The sequence below is a fragment of the Diaphorina citri genome, unplaced genomic scaffold (genome assembly GCF_000475195.1).
Source record: "Diaphorina citri unplaced genomic scaffold, Diaci psyllid genome assembly version 1.1 scaffold117, whole genome shotgun sequence".
Taxonomy (NCBI): domain Eukaryota; kingdom Metazoa; phylum Arthropoda; class Insecta; order Hemiptera; family Psyllidae; genus Diaphorina; species Diaphorina citri.
The window spans coordinates 217,199-232,271 of record NW_007377554.1 but is presented as its reverse complement, the minus strand read 5'-3'; the positions used below and the strand labels follow the sequence as shown (position 1 = coordinate 232,271).

Sequence of the window (15,073 nt, the reverse complement as noted above, 5' to 3'; positions counted from 1 at the left end):
TTGTAACTTCATAATCCCAGCATGATATATGAAATTTGTATTAAATATAAATGTAAAACGTTCTTTGTACAAGTATTACCTCCACTAGAGGAGAATGTCACATTGCCACAATTTTAATGGTCATCACATCTTAGTTCTTCTAATACCAAATGAGTTTCATAAATATAAATGTAAAACGTTCTTTGTACAAGTATTACCTCCACTAGAGGAGAATGTCACATTGCCACAATTTTAATGGTCATCACATCTTAATTCTTTTAATACCAAATGACTTTCATAAATTTTTTCATCTTGTACTAAACATGTGCTCAAAATATTACATGAACTATCAAGTAATTACGACCAATATTTACTATTTGTAGAAAACACATGAGCATTAGCATTAGTTAACATTAGCATTAGTTAACATTTTTTTTAAAAATACCTTTTCATACTGTACCCTGTAAAACTTTGTAATCTATCCAGTTTGTCCATTGTAGAAAACACATGAGCATTAGCATTAGTTAACATTTTCTAAAAATACCTTTTCATACTGTACCCTGTAAAACTTTGTAATCTATCAAGTTTGTCCATAGACGACAGTGAAACATAATAATGTCATGGCACAAGTACTTAGCATCAGCCCATGAAGACCTTTGTAGAAAACACATGAGCATTAGCATTAGTTAACATTTTCTAAAAATACCTTTTCATACTGTACCCTGTAAAACTTTGTAATCTATCCAGTTTGTCCATAGACGACAGTGAAACATAATAATGTCATGGCACAAGTACTTAGCATCAGCCCATGAAGACCCAGTTCATTCAATGGCCACTTGGCCACGAAAAATGTGAACCACAAATGTATAGGGGTCGAATCACTTGGGATTGAGGTCTTTCCGGATAATCCTGTACATATTTGTATATATAAAAAAAAATCAAAAACTTTCCTACAACTCCTATCCCATGGACATTAGCATTATTGTCGGAGTAGTTTATTAGTCCTTGTCCCAACACATTGTTCTCCAGTTTAATAATTGTGTAAAAAGTATAGATTTTTGTATTATTGTGTATCGTGTCAGAGGCTATTTGGAATTTGAAAATATAGATGTAAAGCAGCGTGTAATTTGTAAAAGCTCCTGAATAAAAAATCTGGTGTGAACATGGTCCGTGGGTGTGTCTGTGTGTCTGTGTGTCTGTCTGTGTGTCTGTCTGTCTGTCTGTCCGTCTGTAAACAAAATATTTCGAGAACGGCCGCGAACATAATCGCCAAATCCGCGAACATAATCGCCAAATCACATAGGTACGATATGTACATAGGTACGATAGGTGATAGGTAACATACCTATTATCAAAAACAGATAAACAAAATACAGTCGAACCTGGATAAACGAGAATCCAAGGGACCAGCTCATTTTTTCGTTTAAGGCGGTTTAATACAATATTTTCTCGTTTATAACTATAGGTATATTCTTTCGGTGTTAGGGTGATCTTAACACTCGGGGTTCGGAGAAGGACTAAAATGTGTAAATTTGTTCGACCACACTTGTGGGTTTCCAAAAATTTCTTACCTGGGAGCATTACAATGTTGTTGATTAAATATTCAAGAGATGTCGCCAGCAAGAACATAATCGCGCGCCGGGACACCCCCTGAAATTCGGGACTGTCCCGGCCAATTCGGGACGTTTGGCAAGCCTAGCTATAGGTATATTCTTTCGGTGTTAGGGTGATCTTAACACTCAGGGTTCGGAGAAGGACTAAAATGTGTAAATTTGTTCGACCACACTTGTGGGTTTCCAAAAATTTCTTACCTGGGAGCATTACAATGTTGTTGATTAAATATTCAAGAGATGTCGCCAGCAAGACAGTAGGCATCCAAGATATTCTCAAGTTTACTCAGTTCCTCACTTAAAAATAATTGTATTGTTGTGTTAAAATGTGTTCTCGAGTGTGTCACGGCAATACGAAATGGTTTGGTGAAATCCATTAATGTGCATCACGAGTTGGTAGATTAATTTGAGTAGCGGCATAATATCGTTCTTTACTGCCCTTATTTAAATCCCTTCTAATTTATTAAAGATTTTACGGAGGGACTTGGTGTTTAATTTGAATTTAAAATCCATTTAATTAATTTATTTACCTGCTTTTTACCGCTCTTCTTTCGTCGTTTGTCGTGTACAAGATTTACATTTATTGCTCCAAATGCAGCCAGGTCTATTTTCACATGACTGATTTGCACTTTGTAACTTCATAATCCCAGCATGATATATGAAATTTGTATTAAATATAAATGTAAAACGTTCTTTGTACAAGTATTACCTCCACTAGAGGAGAATGTCACATTGCCACAATTTTAATGGTCATCACATCTTAATTCTTTATAATACAAAATTACATTCATAAATTTTGTCATCTTGTACTAAACAGCTAAACACGTGCTCAAAGTACTTACATGAACTATCAAGTAATTACGACCAATATTTACTATTTGTAGAAAACACATGAGCATTAGCATTAGTTAACATTTTCTAAAAATACCTTTTCATACTGTACCCTGTAAAACTTTGTAATCTATCCAGTTTGTCCATAGACGACAGTGAAACATAATAATGTCATGGCACAAGTACTTAGCATCAGCCCATGAAGACCCAGTTCATTCAATGGCCACTTGGCCACGAAAAATGTGAACCACAAATGTATAGGGGTCGAATCACTTGGGATTGAGGTCTTTCCGGATAATCCTGTACATATTTGTATATATAAAAAAAAATCAAAAACTTTCCTACAACTCCTATCCCATGGACATTAGCATTATTGTCGGAGTAGTTTATTAGTCCTTGTCCCAACACATTGTTCTCCAGTTTAATAATTGTGTAAAAAGTATAGATTTTTACTTTCCTTATCCTATAGGAAGGAAAGTAATGTAATCGGGTCAAAATTTCGATGGTCAGTTTTTAGTGCCAAAACACGTTTTGAGGTCCCTAGAGCCTAAATCCATTTTTTCGAAGTTCGAAGCAACATTGACTTTGGTTGATATCTGGATGGGTGACTGTCCGATTTTTACCAAATTGTTACAGTCGCGTTCTTGGACCATACCGGGATAGCATACCAAATTTCTTTTCTCTACGACAAACCGTTCTTGAGATATTTTTCCACGAAATGAGGGTTAAGCAACAATTAGTTTGGTTAATATCTGGATGGGTGATTATCCGATTTTTGCCAAATTGTTACAGTCGCGTCCTTGGACCATATCGGGATAGCATACCAAATTTCATTTCTCTACTACAAACCGTTCTTGAGATATTTTGTTCACAACCTTTTCAACATTTTCCACGAAATGAGGGTTTAGTAACAATTACTTTGGTTAATATCTGGATGGGTGACTGTCCGATTTTTACCAAATTGTTACAGTCGCGTTCTTGGACCATACCGGGATAGCATACCAAATTTCATCGCTTTACGACAAACCGTTCTTGAGATATTTTGTTCACAACTTTCTACTTTTTCCCATTTAAACCGTACGTACGTACGTACGTACGTACGTTACGTACGTACGTACGTTACGTACGTACGTACGTTACGTACGTACGTACGTTACGTACGTACGTACGTTACGTACGTACGTACGTTACGTACGTACGTACGTTACGTACGTACGTACGTTACGTACGTACGTACGTTACGTACGTACGTACGTTACGTACGTACGTACGTTACGTACGTACGTACGTTACGTACGTACGTACGTTACGTACGTACGTACGTTACGTACGTACGTACGTTACGTACGTACGTACGTTACGTACGTACGTACGTACGTTACGTACAGACCATGGGCTAAAAACCACTTTTTTGGAATCAGGGGACCCCAAAACGGATATTTCCACCCATTTCCCGATTTTGAAAATTTGGACCGATTGCAATACTTTCTCATTACCTTGTATAGGTTCCCTATACGTAAGGGTAATAGAAAGTAAAAACTCAAAAAGCGATACCAGTTAAGTTTGTGAAAAATGAGAAACTATTTAGTAATATTAAACGGGGAGATCAAAGTTGATCAGAAATCCTTTTCATCACCGTATCAATAAAGGCACTTATACCCTCTCCTAAACCTTTATTACGTTCACACCTTTATTAGACCAATATTGACAACCATATAATGTAGTTCAAGTTACAGCTTGAAAGTACGAGGTTCTAGTCTGCAGCTTGTGTCAAATGTGTGGTTTTGAAATATAATATCAAAGTACCCGGATTCTTCACGAGTGTTAGGACAGGGACACAATGAAGCATCTAATACACGAATCGTGATGTTTTTCCTCCTGATGAAACTGGGATTTAATTTTTGTCCTGTATGGACAGATAGTCAGAGAAAGGAATAGAGCAATCAATTGCAAATTGTGAGCGCTCGCCATCGATGTGGCATTGGCATCGCGTCGTTTGACTAAGTTTAGTTTCCATATACTTTACCCTGTTGATCGTAGCTCTTTAATGGTTTTCTTTATTACGTAGTCCCAACACTCAAGAGCATTAACACCTAAAATACCTTAACCTTGTGAATGTGTTCGCCTATTGGTATGAGCCATTTCCTGCGCTCTCACTGATTGTAATGCAATTGTGAGGATGCCTGTGCTCCCAAATCCTCTCTTCTGTCTAATACCCCCTAAACCCTCTTGTGTCTAAGCCCCGGAAGCTTCTCTTGTGCCTAAGCCCTCCCTCAAACTCTAAACCCTCTTGTGTCTAAGCCCCGGAAGCTTCTCTTGTGCCTAAGCCCTCCCTCAAACTCTTACCTCTGCATATGCCCTTCCATGCTAGGTATAATGCACTTTTTACCAACACGAACTTTCTTTCCATTTGAATGCCGAGCTTAGGCAGGTTTACACGACATTATTCTTACCGTTTCTATTATTATTGGATACTTAGGTTTACACGAGTCAATAATAACAAAAACTGGGTTTAAAATTCCCTCTTGCTCTTAAATGAACTTTTCCTCCCTTCTTTCTTTTCGACATTGCTGACTTGAAACTTGATTGTAGCGTTTATTGCATATACTTTACCCTGTTGATCGTAGCTCTTTAATGGTTTTCTTTATTACGTAGTCCCAACACTCAAGAGCAAGAGCATTAACACCTAAAATACCTTAACCTTGTGAATGTGTTTGCCTATTGGTATGTTAGTAATACTTCACTGATGGGATTTCCAGTAGTTTCCAAGAGGTTGGTAAGTTCATCGACCCTCCAAGTGCTGCAAATTCCGTCACTGATGATTCGCAATAAAACTGACCGGTCATTACATCTGTCACTGATTGTGAATCCCGTGTGTTTCTTAATTACCGAATCGTGACTGAGAAGTGAGTAGTAAAACTGACCGGTCATTACATCTGTCACTGATTGTGAATCCCGCGTGTTTCTTAATTACCGAATCGTGACTGAGAAGTGAGTAGCGCTCACTGTGTATGTGTTACCATGTTGGTCATTAAGACATCTTCCGCCAGCCAATCATTTTATCTTACTTCTACGAGCGTAATAGACATTAATTCTGTGATGCTGAGGTTTTAAAATTTACCATGCCATGGACATTCAACGATTCAGCAAAAGAAGCGGTCACCGATACCTACATATCAAATTAAATTCCATTTTCTTTGCAAAGTAAGTTACACTTGGAAATTTGACCGGAAAGATTTATCCACCAATTTTAAAATTTAGTTAGGTATTTTAGAAGTTTTGCTAAGACAAACATGATTGTAGGATTTTTCTACCTCAATGGCATAGGTTTCTTTAGGATGAAAATAATGGATTCAGTTAAACCGTTTAAGTGTGATTGTTAACATAAAATTTGATGGCAACTTTAATAATATTACTTTCTTGCCACCCTTTACAATGTTCAAGACGGCAAACTAATTTTCATTTAATTAACATTTAAAACTTGAAAGTTGATTGTAACATTGGGAGAGAACATGGGAGAGAGAATGAGTACTTTCACATAAATGTTACTTCATTTCCCTATGGAATGGAAATATGCTAATGAAGGTGTCTCTTCTGATACACAATTACACAGTTCTCTGTTCTGATGCCTGTGAAATCGATGAGTAGAATATTGTCACACTAGTACTGGTTCTGGAACAAATATAAGACTGCGATTTTTGCATTCACTTTCGACATAGTGATGACGGTGACGACTGTACCTTTTTATTATTTCCCCCCCCCCAAATTAAATTTTACCATCCCTATCTCAAACACATGTAACATTGTAAGATATAATAATGAATGACACTAATAAATAAAATCATGAAAATGACGAACGAGACGTAAGTAAGCAATAGGTGTACAAATTACATTAGGATTTACCATCCCTATCTCAAACACATGTAACATTGTAAGATATAATAATGAATGACACTAATAAATAAAATCATGAAAATGACGAACGACACGTAAGTAAGCAATAGGTGTACAAATTACATTAGGCTAACTTACCCTCCAATCCAAGAATGCCTCCTTCTCGGTGCAAGTTGACAGTAAGGTGCTAGAAACATGGATCCTCCGGTCCTGCTTCCTCTCCTCTCATTGATGGAAGCTCCGCCCGTAGAGTGATGTGCTGGGTAGTCTAGGATGGGTTCTGACAGAGCCATGCTGCTGGGTGACACAACAACTTCGGGAACACGAAATTCACTCATTTTTTTATCTCCGATTTTTCGATTTAAACACAAGGGACATAATAGATTATTTCAAGCCCGAGTGGCAATTAGTTCACATTGTGAAGCGGCAAACGTTATTTTCCGTCACACCACACAAAGCACCCAAACTACGAAGCGCAGTATCGTTTCATTTTAGAGCCCCCTGATCAGAAAAAAAAAGAAAAGAAATAGATAGGCCAGTCTTGAATTTTTGTCCGCCTAGACATCATGATTGAAAACTACAAGAGTAAAACCGCAGAGTTTGAAAATCACACAGGAAAGGTACTGTCACAATTTATTGATTGCAATAGCTTAGGTATAAACAAGGAGCTATACAGACATCAAGTGAATCCGGAAATAACTTACTAATTAAATAATGGCCAAGTTAAGGAAGTAAATATTACACAAGGATTATGGACTCAAATGGATATCATGTGCAAAAGCCACAAATATCACAATACATAATACCTACCTCGTACATACACGATTTAAACTGATTTACTGATCGAATAAAGATAATTTTCAGATCTAAAATTTATTTTAAAAGTGTTTGTTTGCATTATACCTATAGGTACTATATTTTCTTGATATCAAAGGGAATGGTTGGTTTTCTTTTATATGGAAAATAATATATACTATCTTTTCAAAACATTGATAATAATAATCAGATCTAAAATTTATTTTAAAAGTGTTTGTTTGCATTATACCTATAGGTACTATATTTTCTTGATATCAAAGGGAATGGTTGGTTTGTTTTCTTTTATATGGAAAATAATACATATCTACTATCTGTTCAAAACATTGATAATAATATAATGATGAAGTTGGCAATCAGCCCAATTTGTTTTTGTACACAAAGTCCAATTCTTTTCACTTTTGTATTAAAAAGAATTTATTATTTAAGGATATTACATTGAAAGTATTCCAAAGCAGAAGGAAGGTATTTACTAGTGAGTTATAATGAAAATTGTAGGTATATCCAAGATAAGCAAAAAGAAAACTAGAGCAAAGAAAAATAATCATAGGAGGAATGGCAATAGATATCTTTAAGAACATACGAGTACATGAAGGAAGAGAGGTTCAAAAAATGTATTCTCTCTAACGTAACTCAATCCATATTAGAGCTAACAATATTAGGGTATTGCTTGAAATTTAGAAGATATATTACCTATATCTTCTGATATAAGTACAATAATGTCAAATTCATAAGTTTCTGTCATGAAATGGGCAAATGAAAATACTGTTACTTACTGCTGCATCTGGCAAATCGGGTTTATCGACTCTCACGAGAGCATACTAAATAATGTTTTCAACTTACCATCAAAAAGCAATAATAATTTTCACATTGGCAACGTTTTACTGTTTTCCTTTAGTACCCTCATACCTACTTATTACATAATTATTAACTTGTTAAAAGAATTTATTATTTAAGGATATTACATTGAAAGTATTCCAAAGCAGAAGGAAGGTATTTACTAGTGAGTTATAATGAAAATTGTATCTCCAAGATAAGCAAAAAGAAAACTAGAGCAAAGAAAAATAATCATAGGAGGAATGGCAATAGATATCTTTAAGAACATACGAGTACATGAAGCAAGAGAGGTCAATTGTTTATATTTGGACTGTGTGAAAGAAAATGAATATGAAAAGATAATTTATTTAGTGACTTGGAAAAAATCTTCGTTCTCTATTATTTGCAGTTTACTTCATTGAATGAAAAATATGGATTTTAAATTGGTTGTACGAGTTTACGAGTATCTATTGTGAAAACTAAGATCATAGGAGGAATGGCAATAGATATCTTTAAGAACATACGAGTACATGAAGCAAGAGAGGTCAATTGTTTATAAAGTTTGGTTTCAGACATTAATATCTTCGATTAGTATTGAAAATCATAGATAATGACATTGGTGGGATACTTTTTTCACTCAACTATTTAAATAGATCCCAATTGGATTTAACTTGAAAACAGACCTCAATGCTATGTATGAGTAAATGAGTTTTTTAAAGTCACCTAAATAATTTTCTCAGTGGTTCATAAATTATTTGCAGTTTACTTCATTGAATGAAAAATATGGATTTTAAATTGGTTGTACGAGTTTACGAGTATCTATTGTGAAAACTAAGTAGCTATAGCTACTGTACTAGGTACTGCTTGACGATTCCTATTACATATTTAGATGTTTTAAGTTCAAAATTATATGTATAATACGAGTATATTACATCTTCAGAAGAAAAATAAAACCTTTTCAAATGAGTATAAAATTCTCTGGTTCATAAGGATTCCTATGTCAATCAGAACAGAATTTATGTAAGGTTTCTTTCATGTCTTGTAAAAAGTTCAAGATTTTCCCCCACTTCCTGCTTCTGTGAAAGCTAAATCGTGGAATGTTGTAAATTTTTGACTATCTTAAAATGACATTGAGTGTAACATACTTAATTTTTGTAATGAAGTCATGAACATCACTTGTTCACTTGTCTTTTTGTAAGTGCTGGAGGTTTTCCAGTGTTTAGAGAAGCTCCATAAGCCCCGGTGGTTCATAAGGATTCCTATGTCAATCAGAACAGAATTTATGTAAGGTTTCTTTCATGTCTTGTAAAAAGTTCAAGATTTTCCCCCACCTCCTTCTTCTGTGAAAGCTAAGTCGTGGAATGTTGTAAATTTTTGACTGTCTTAAAATGACATTGAGTGTAACATACTTAATTTATGTAATGAAGTCATGAAAATCATTTGTTTACTTGTCTATTGTAAGTGCTGGAGGTTTTCCAGTGTTTAGAGAAGCTCCATAAGCCCCGGCTATCAAAAATCCTAGTAGAGCGCATGCCAATGTTACGTGCATTGAATGAAACACCTGCACAAGATGCAGTCCATTTCACATAACCCTGGATATATTGGACAAGTTGGAAGGTTGTTTAAAAAGCGTGAAAATCCAGTGTAGATACGTCATTTATCTGGTCTGCCGTGGCATTAGCAAGATAAATATTGGACGTTATAATTAGTTTATCATCGAGGGAGGTGTTATTAAATTCTTTACAACCATGCAAGATTGCAAGTCCGTATTAGCAGTTAGTCTCATTTAATCCTAGTAGAGCGCATGCCAATGTTACGTGCATTGAATGAAACACCTGCACAAGATGCAGTCCATTTCACATAACCCTGGATATATCGGACAAGTTGGAAGGTTGTTTAAAAAGCGTGAAAATCCAGTGTAGATATACGTCATTTATCTGGTCTGCCGTGGCATTAGCAAGATAAATATTAGACGTTATAATTAGTTTATCATCGAGGGAGGTGTTATTAAATTCTTTACAACCACGTAAGATTGCAAGTCCGTAGCAGTTAGTCTCATTGAAATGTAATACTCATGGTTGCCAAAATGGGATGTGTTGCTTACGTAAGTAGTAAGTACCTGATCATGTCATCTACTATATATGTAAATCAAGTGAAAATGCTGTCGATTTGCAGAACAATATTGTTATGATTAAGTAGGTAAGATTTATTGTGATCTATTTAGAAACATTTAGCACCCTGAACATTTCTACCTGATCATGTCATCTACTATATATGTAAATCAAGTGTAAATGCTGTCGATTTGCAGAACAATATTGTTATGATTAAGTAGGTAAGATTTATTGTGATCTATTTACAAACATTTAGCACCCTGAACATTTTCTAGGACATATATGATATTAGATTATTCAGAATACAGATGACTAGCATTCAGTATACATACATTATTTAACTATACGCGATATCTGAACAGTTCATGGTAAATTTAAGATTTCATTTTCGGAAAATACACATCAAGAGTACAAGAGACCTTGAAAGAATACCTTTACCTGATCATGTCATCTACTATATATGTAAATCAAGTGTAAATGCTGTCGATTTGCAGAACAATATTGTTATGATTAAGTAGGTAAGTTTTATTGTGATCTATTTAAAAACATTTAGGACCCTGAACATTTTCTAGGACATATATGCCTGATGAACGTATAGAAATAAGCTAATGAATTCATTCCACTTAATTTATTCACTATCAATATACATAGTAATGTCCTGTATGATAGCTTGCCTGAGTCAGTCTGAGAACAATGACAACATACCTAATAATTTAGATAGCTTCTACAAATGAGATGTTGCTAAATTTCGAGGAAAATCATAGAAATGTGGCTTTGTTTTTCTTCACCAAGAGATAAGATAAAGATAGCACCGTGATAAGTCAAAATGTATGATTGATGACATGAAAATTGATAGCACGAGCAACATTTTTGGCAAACAAGAACACGACGTGTTATACAAAGTAATTAATCAAGTTAATTAGCCCGTGATCCATTGAGATCCATTCACATTATGCACAAACGTATTACTTTTATGTTGATGTACGAATACGTATCAAAGTATAAGGATCAAAATGAGATACCCATGAATAGTTCAAAACATATTTTAAGAGAATATATTATAACAATTAAACTAAACACCAAGCGTAAAACGACTTTCGGAGAAGTCAAGATCAAATAAGAAAACATATTTTAAGAGAATATATTATAACAATTAAACTAAACACCAAGCGTAAAACGACTTTCGGAGAAGTCAAGATCAAATAAGTATACCTACTGATACTTATGTACCTACATTTGTATCAAAAGTATACTTGAAATTCATATGAGGGGGAGGAGGGAGTTTTACGCTGATATTGTAATATTGTTAATGGGATGCGAGATACCATGTATCAAAAGTATACTTGAAATTCATATGAGGGGGAGGAGGGAGTTTTACGCTGATATTGTAATATTGTTAATGGGATGCGAGATACCTACTGAAATTTCTCTGAAATATTGTTTGGTTCTGCGCAGTGAACATGAAAAATTACATCAACACAAAAATATCAAACTTACAGAAAATAAAAATGACCTAGTGTCAGCAACTCATTACTCTTTTCTACGGGAAATATTTGAAAGTACCCTGTATGAAGTTTAGAGTTATTTATGTGTGTGTGTTTTGGTTATGCTGGGGATAAAACTTATAACTCATAACTTTGCACACTTAATAGCTCTCTGATAGCTGGGTAAGCAATTTCATTATCTAATGGTCAGTTTTAATTTGAACTAGGTTATGCTGGGGATAAAACTTATAACTCATAACTTTGCACACTTAATAGCTCTCTGATAGCTGGGTAAGCAATTTCATTATCTAATGAATGGTCCGTTTTAATTTGAACTGTTTTTTTCCCTCAGACAAAATTTCAGTAAAAAGCTTTTCTTCCAGAGCACGAAAAGCAGAAAAAAATGTGTTTTTGTCTCTGCAAATGTTCAAAGACAAAAAATGAACGTCTTATTGTTTCCGTTGTTCTATAAAATCATTGAACATTAATTAAAACTGAGAGTGAAGCATAGATTAGTTTGGAAAAACAATTTCATTTTGTTTTATTTGTTCTTTTCTTTACGCCCTAGTTGCCATTGAACACTGAAAGGTACCTAGATATAAAAATAAATAAATGAAATAATAATAACATAAAAGCAAAATATTTATTTATTTATAAACATTTCAGCGTAAATTGAAATCTTCATATGTACGTATTTTACTATTTCTCTCACGTTTGTATATTGTATTGCGTTCTAGACCATGCTAAAATTCATCACAGTCATCATCAAAGTTATAAATTGTGAGTGGTACAATATGTTAGTTTAAAAAGCTCCTACAACAGTGAGGCTAAAAAATGGGTATGAAATTGACGAAACTCATTCGAAATAAGAACTAACAGAATGTGTGAAAAAGTGGTAATACCTAATGTACCATAATATACATACGTATGCTATGATGCTACCATTTCTGATTTTCATTTCTTTTTCTTGACCATTCTGTACTACATTCCATGTCAAATTCAAGAAAAATGGGGTTTTCTGCAAATAAATTGCATGATAAAATTGTGACATGATGAGGTTTTTTCTTGACCATTCTGTACTACATTCCATGTCAAATTCAAGAAAAATGGGGTTTTCTGCAAATAAATTGCATGATAAAATTGTGACCTACCCACACAAATATTACTGTTAACACATTAATGTCCGACTCGCGCAAGTTTAGTACCTATTTATTATTTAATGATCACGTCTGTAAGACATTCTTCAATTTCTATCAACGTTATTTTCCGTCACACCACACAAAGCACCCAAACTACGAAGCGCAGTATCGTTTCATTTTAGAGCCCCCTGATCAGAAAAAAAAGAAAACTTTCTGTTAGACATCATGATTGAAAACCACAAGAGTAAAACCGCAGAGTTTGAAAATCACACAGGAAAGGTACTGTCGGACCTCAGATTTGGATTTTTCCCAACTTTTTACATAGGAATCGACCATTTATTTATAATTTTTACCCATTTGCAACTGCTCCATTTATTGATTGCAATAGCTTAGGTATAAACAAGGAGCTTTACAGACATCAAGTGAATCTGGAAATAACTAATTAAATAATGGCCAAGTTAAGGAAGTAAATATTACACAAGGATTATGGACTCAAATGGATATCATGTGCAAAGTCAAAAGCCACAAATATCACAATAGATACATAATACCTACCTCGTACATACACGATTTAAACTGATTTAAAAAAACATACCTACTTTCTTTAAAATGTTGAAACGGGGATTTATCTTCGAAAAAAGATAATTGCACTAAAAACTGACCATCGAAATTTTGACCCGATTACATTACTTTCCTTCCTATAGGATAAGGAAAGATGATGAGGTACCTACCCACACAAATATTACTGTTAACACATTAATGTCCGACTCGCGCAAGTTTAGTATTTATTATTTAATGATCACGTCTGTAAGACATTCTTCAATTTCTATTTCTATTCATCCATATTTCTTTGTGTTCCCTATTCTTCCAAGTCACATTCTGCTCATCCTGAAGATTTCATCCAAGCGTAGTTCATCTTTTCTCTTTGTACATTCTCTCATCATAAAATGACGAGAAAACGCTAGAGAAGCCTATGACCATAGATATTAAGTTCGTCGTCTACTTGCTTTTCAATTAAAAATTCCCTTTAATCTTTCACCTACCTCACTTTACAATATTATAGAGCTTGTCACGTTGCGAGCTTTATTTTGCTCCTCAACTGCATCATAATACGTATTATGTACATATATCATTATGAACTATTTGCACCCACGATTTTCACAAACATAGATTCGAGCTTTATTTTGCTCCTCAACTGCATCATAATACGTATTATGTACATATCATTATGAACTATTTGCACCCACGATTTTCACAAACATAGATGCGAGCTTTATTTTGCTCCTCAACTGCATCATAATACGTATTATGTACATATCATTATGAACTATTTGCACCCACGATTTTCACAAACACAATCTATGGTCGACAAACAAAAGCTCGATGTTCATCCTACGGCCAACAGAAGTTTCCACAAATAGCTCTCCAGTTCCACCATGTATTTCTTTTAATGTGTTTGCTTGGTTTTCTAGACTATTTTATGACTGTATCTGCCTCTTGTTGTCATAAAAATTCCCAAGACATAAACTAAGAACATTTCCCGTCTCCTTCCTTGTGTGTGGTTTTTATTGTTCCCAAATTACACGTTATTAGGATTGATGTAATCACCGCTATACATATTAAATCCATGTGTAGATAATATCTCATCGGGAATCACATGATTTCCAACTTTGTTTCGTTTCAGTCTTTGTGAGAATTTATAATAAGTACCAAGTCGAAGCTACTATAAATCTCATCGGGAATCACATGATTTCCAACTTTGTTTCGTTTCAGTCTTTGTGAGAATTTATAAGAAGTACCAAGTCGAAGCTACTATAGTAACATGAAGGTCAAAGATAACTAGGAGTAAATTGGTAAGTGTTGGATTGATGAGCTCATTGGAAAATCGTACAAATTGCACGAAAGGCTGTGAAATAAGTAAAAAATCACTTGCGGTCTTGAACACAGAGCTAGCAACTATACCAACATGCCGTATGAAGCTGTAATTACCAGCAAACCAATCTGACTCATGAAGCCTAGATAGAATGATTTTGCTGGAAATTTAATAAACTTCTAGCCATCAAGATGCAGTTATTTGACCTATACCTACGATTAGGTTATAATCTTCACTATTTGTCTTCACGTAACTTGAATGACCTTGTGAGGAGAAGTTGCATGATTCCTTCATGTTAGTAGAAAGCTAGACATTAAACATAATTCGAATCAATCATATTTTTCAAAAACAATGTATTCTCTCTAACGCTAACTCGAATCCAATTAGCAGCTAAAATATTAGGGTATTGGCTTGAAATTTAGAAGATATATTAATCTTCTGATATAAGTACAATAATGTGCAAATCATAAGTTCTGTCATGCAATGGGGCAATGAGATACTGTAGTTACTTACTGCTGCCATC

The 15,073-nt window shown here is 34.5% G+C and overlaps 1 protein-coding gene across 5 annotated transcripts in view; it reads right to left on the bottom strand.

Annotated features, from left to right (window-relative positions):
- The window catches only part of LOC113465497, a 101,040-nt gene that overhangs the window by 61,954 nt on the left and 24,013 nt on the right, over positions 1–15,073 (bottom strand). For 3 of the 5 annotated variants that reach the window (XM_026820039.1, XM_026820043.1, XM_026820042.1), the window contains exon 3: positions 6,453–6,660. In XM_026820039.1, the coding sequence (XP_026675840.1) occupies positions 6,453–6,660 (208 nt within the window). Of the gene's footprint in view, positions 1–6,452; positions 6,816–15,073 lie in introns of all 5 variants that reach the window. The other 2 variants (XM_026820040.1, XM_026820041.1) reach the window with 2 other exon arrangements.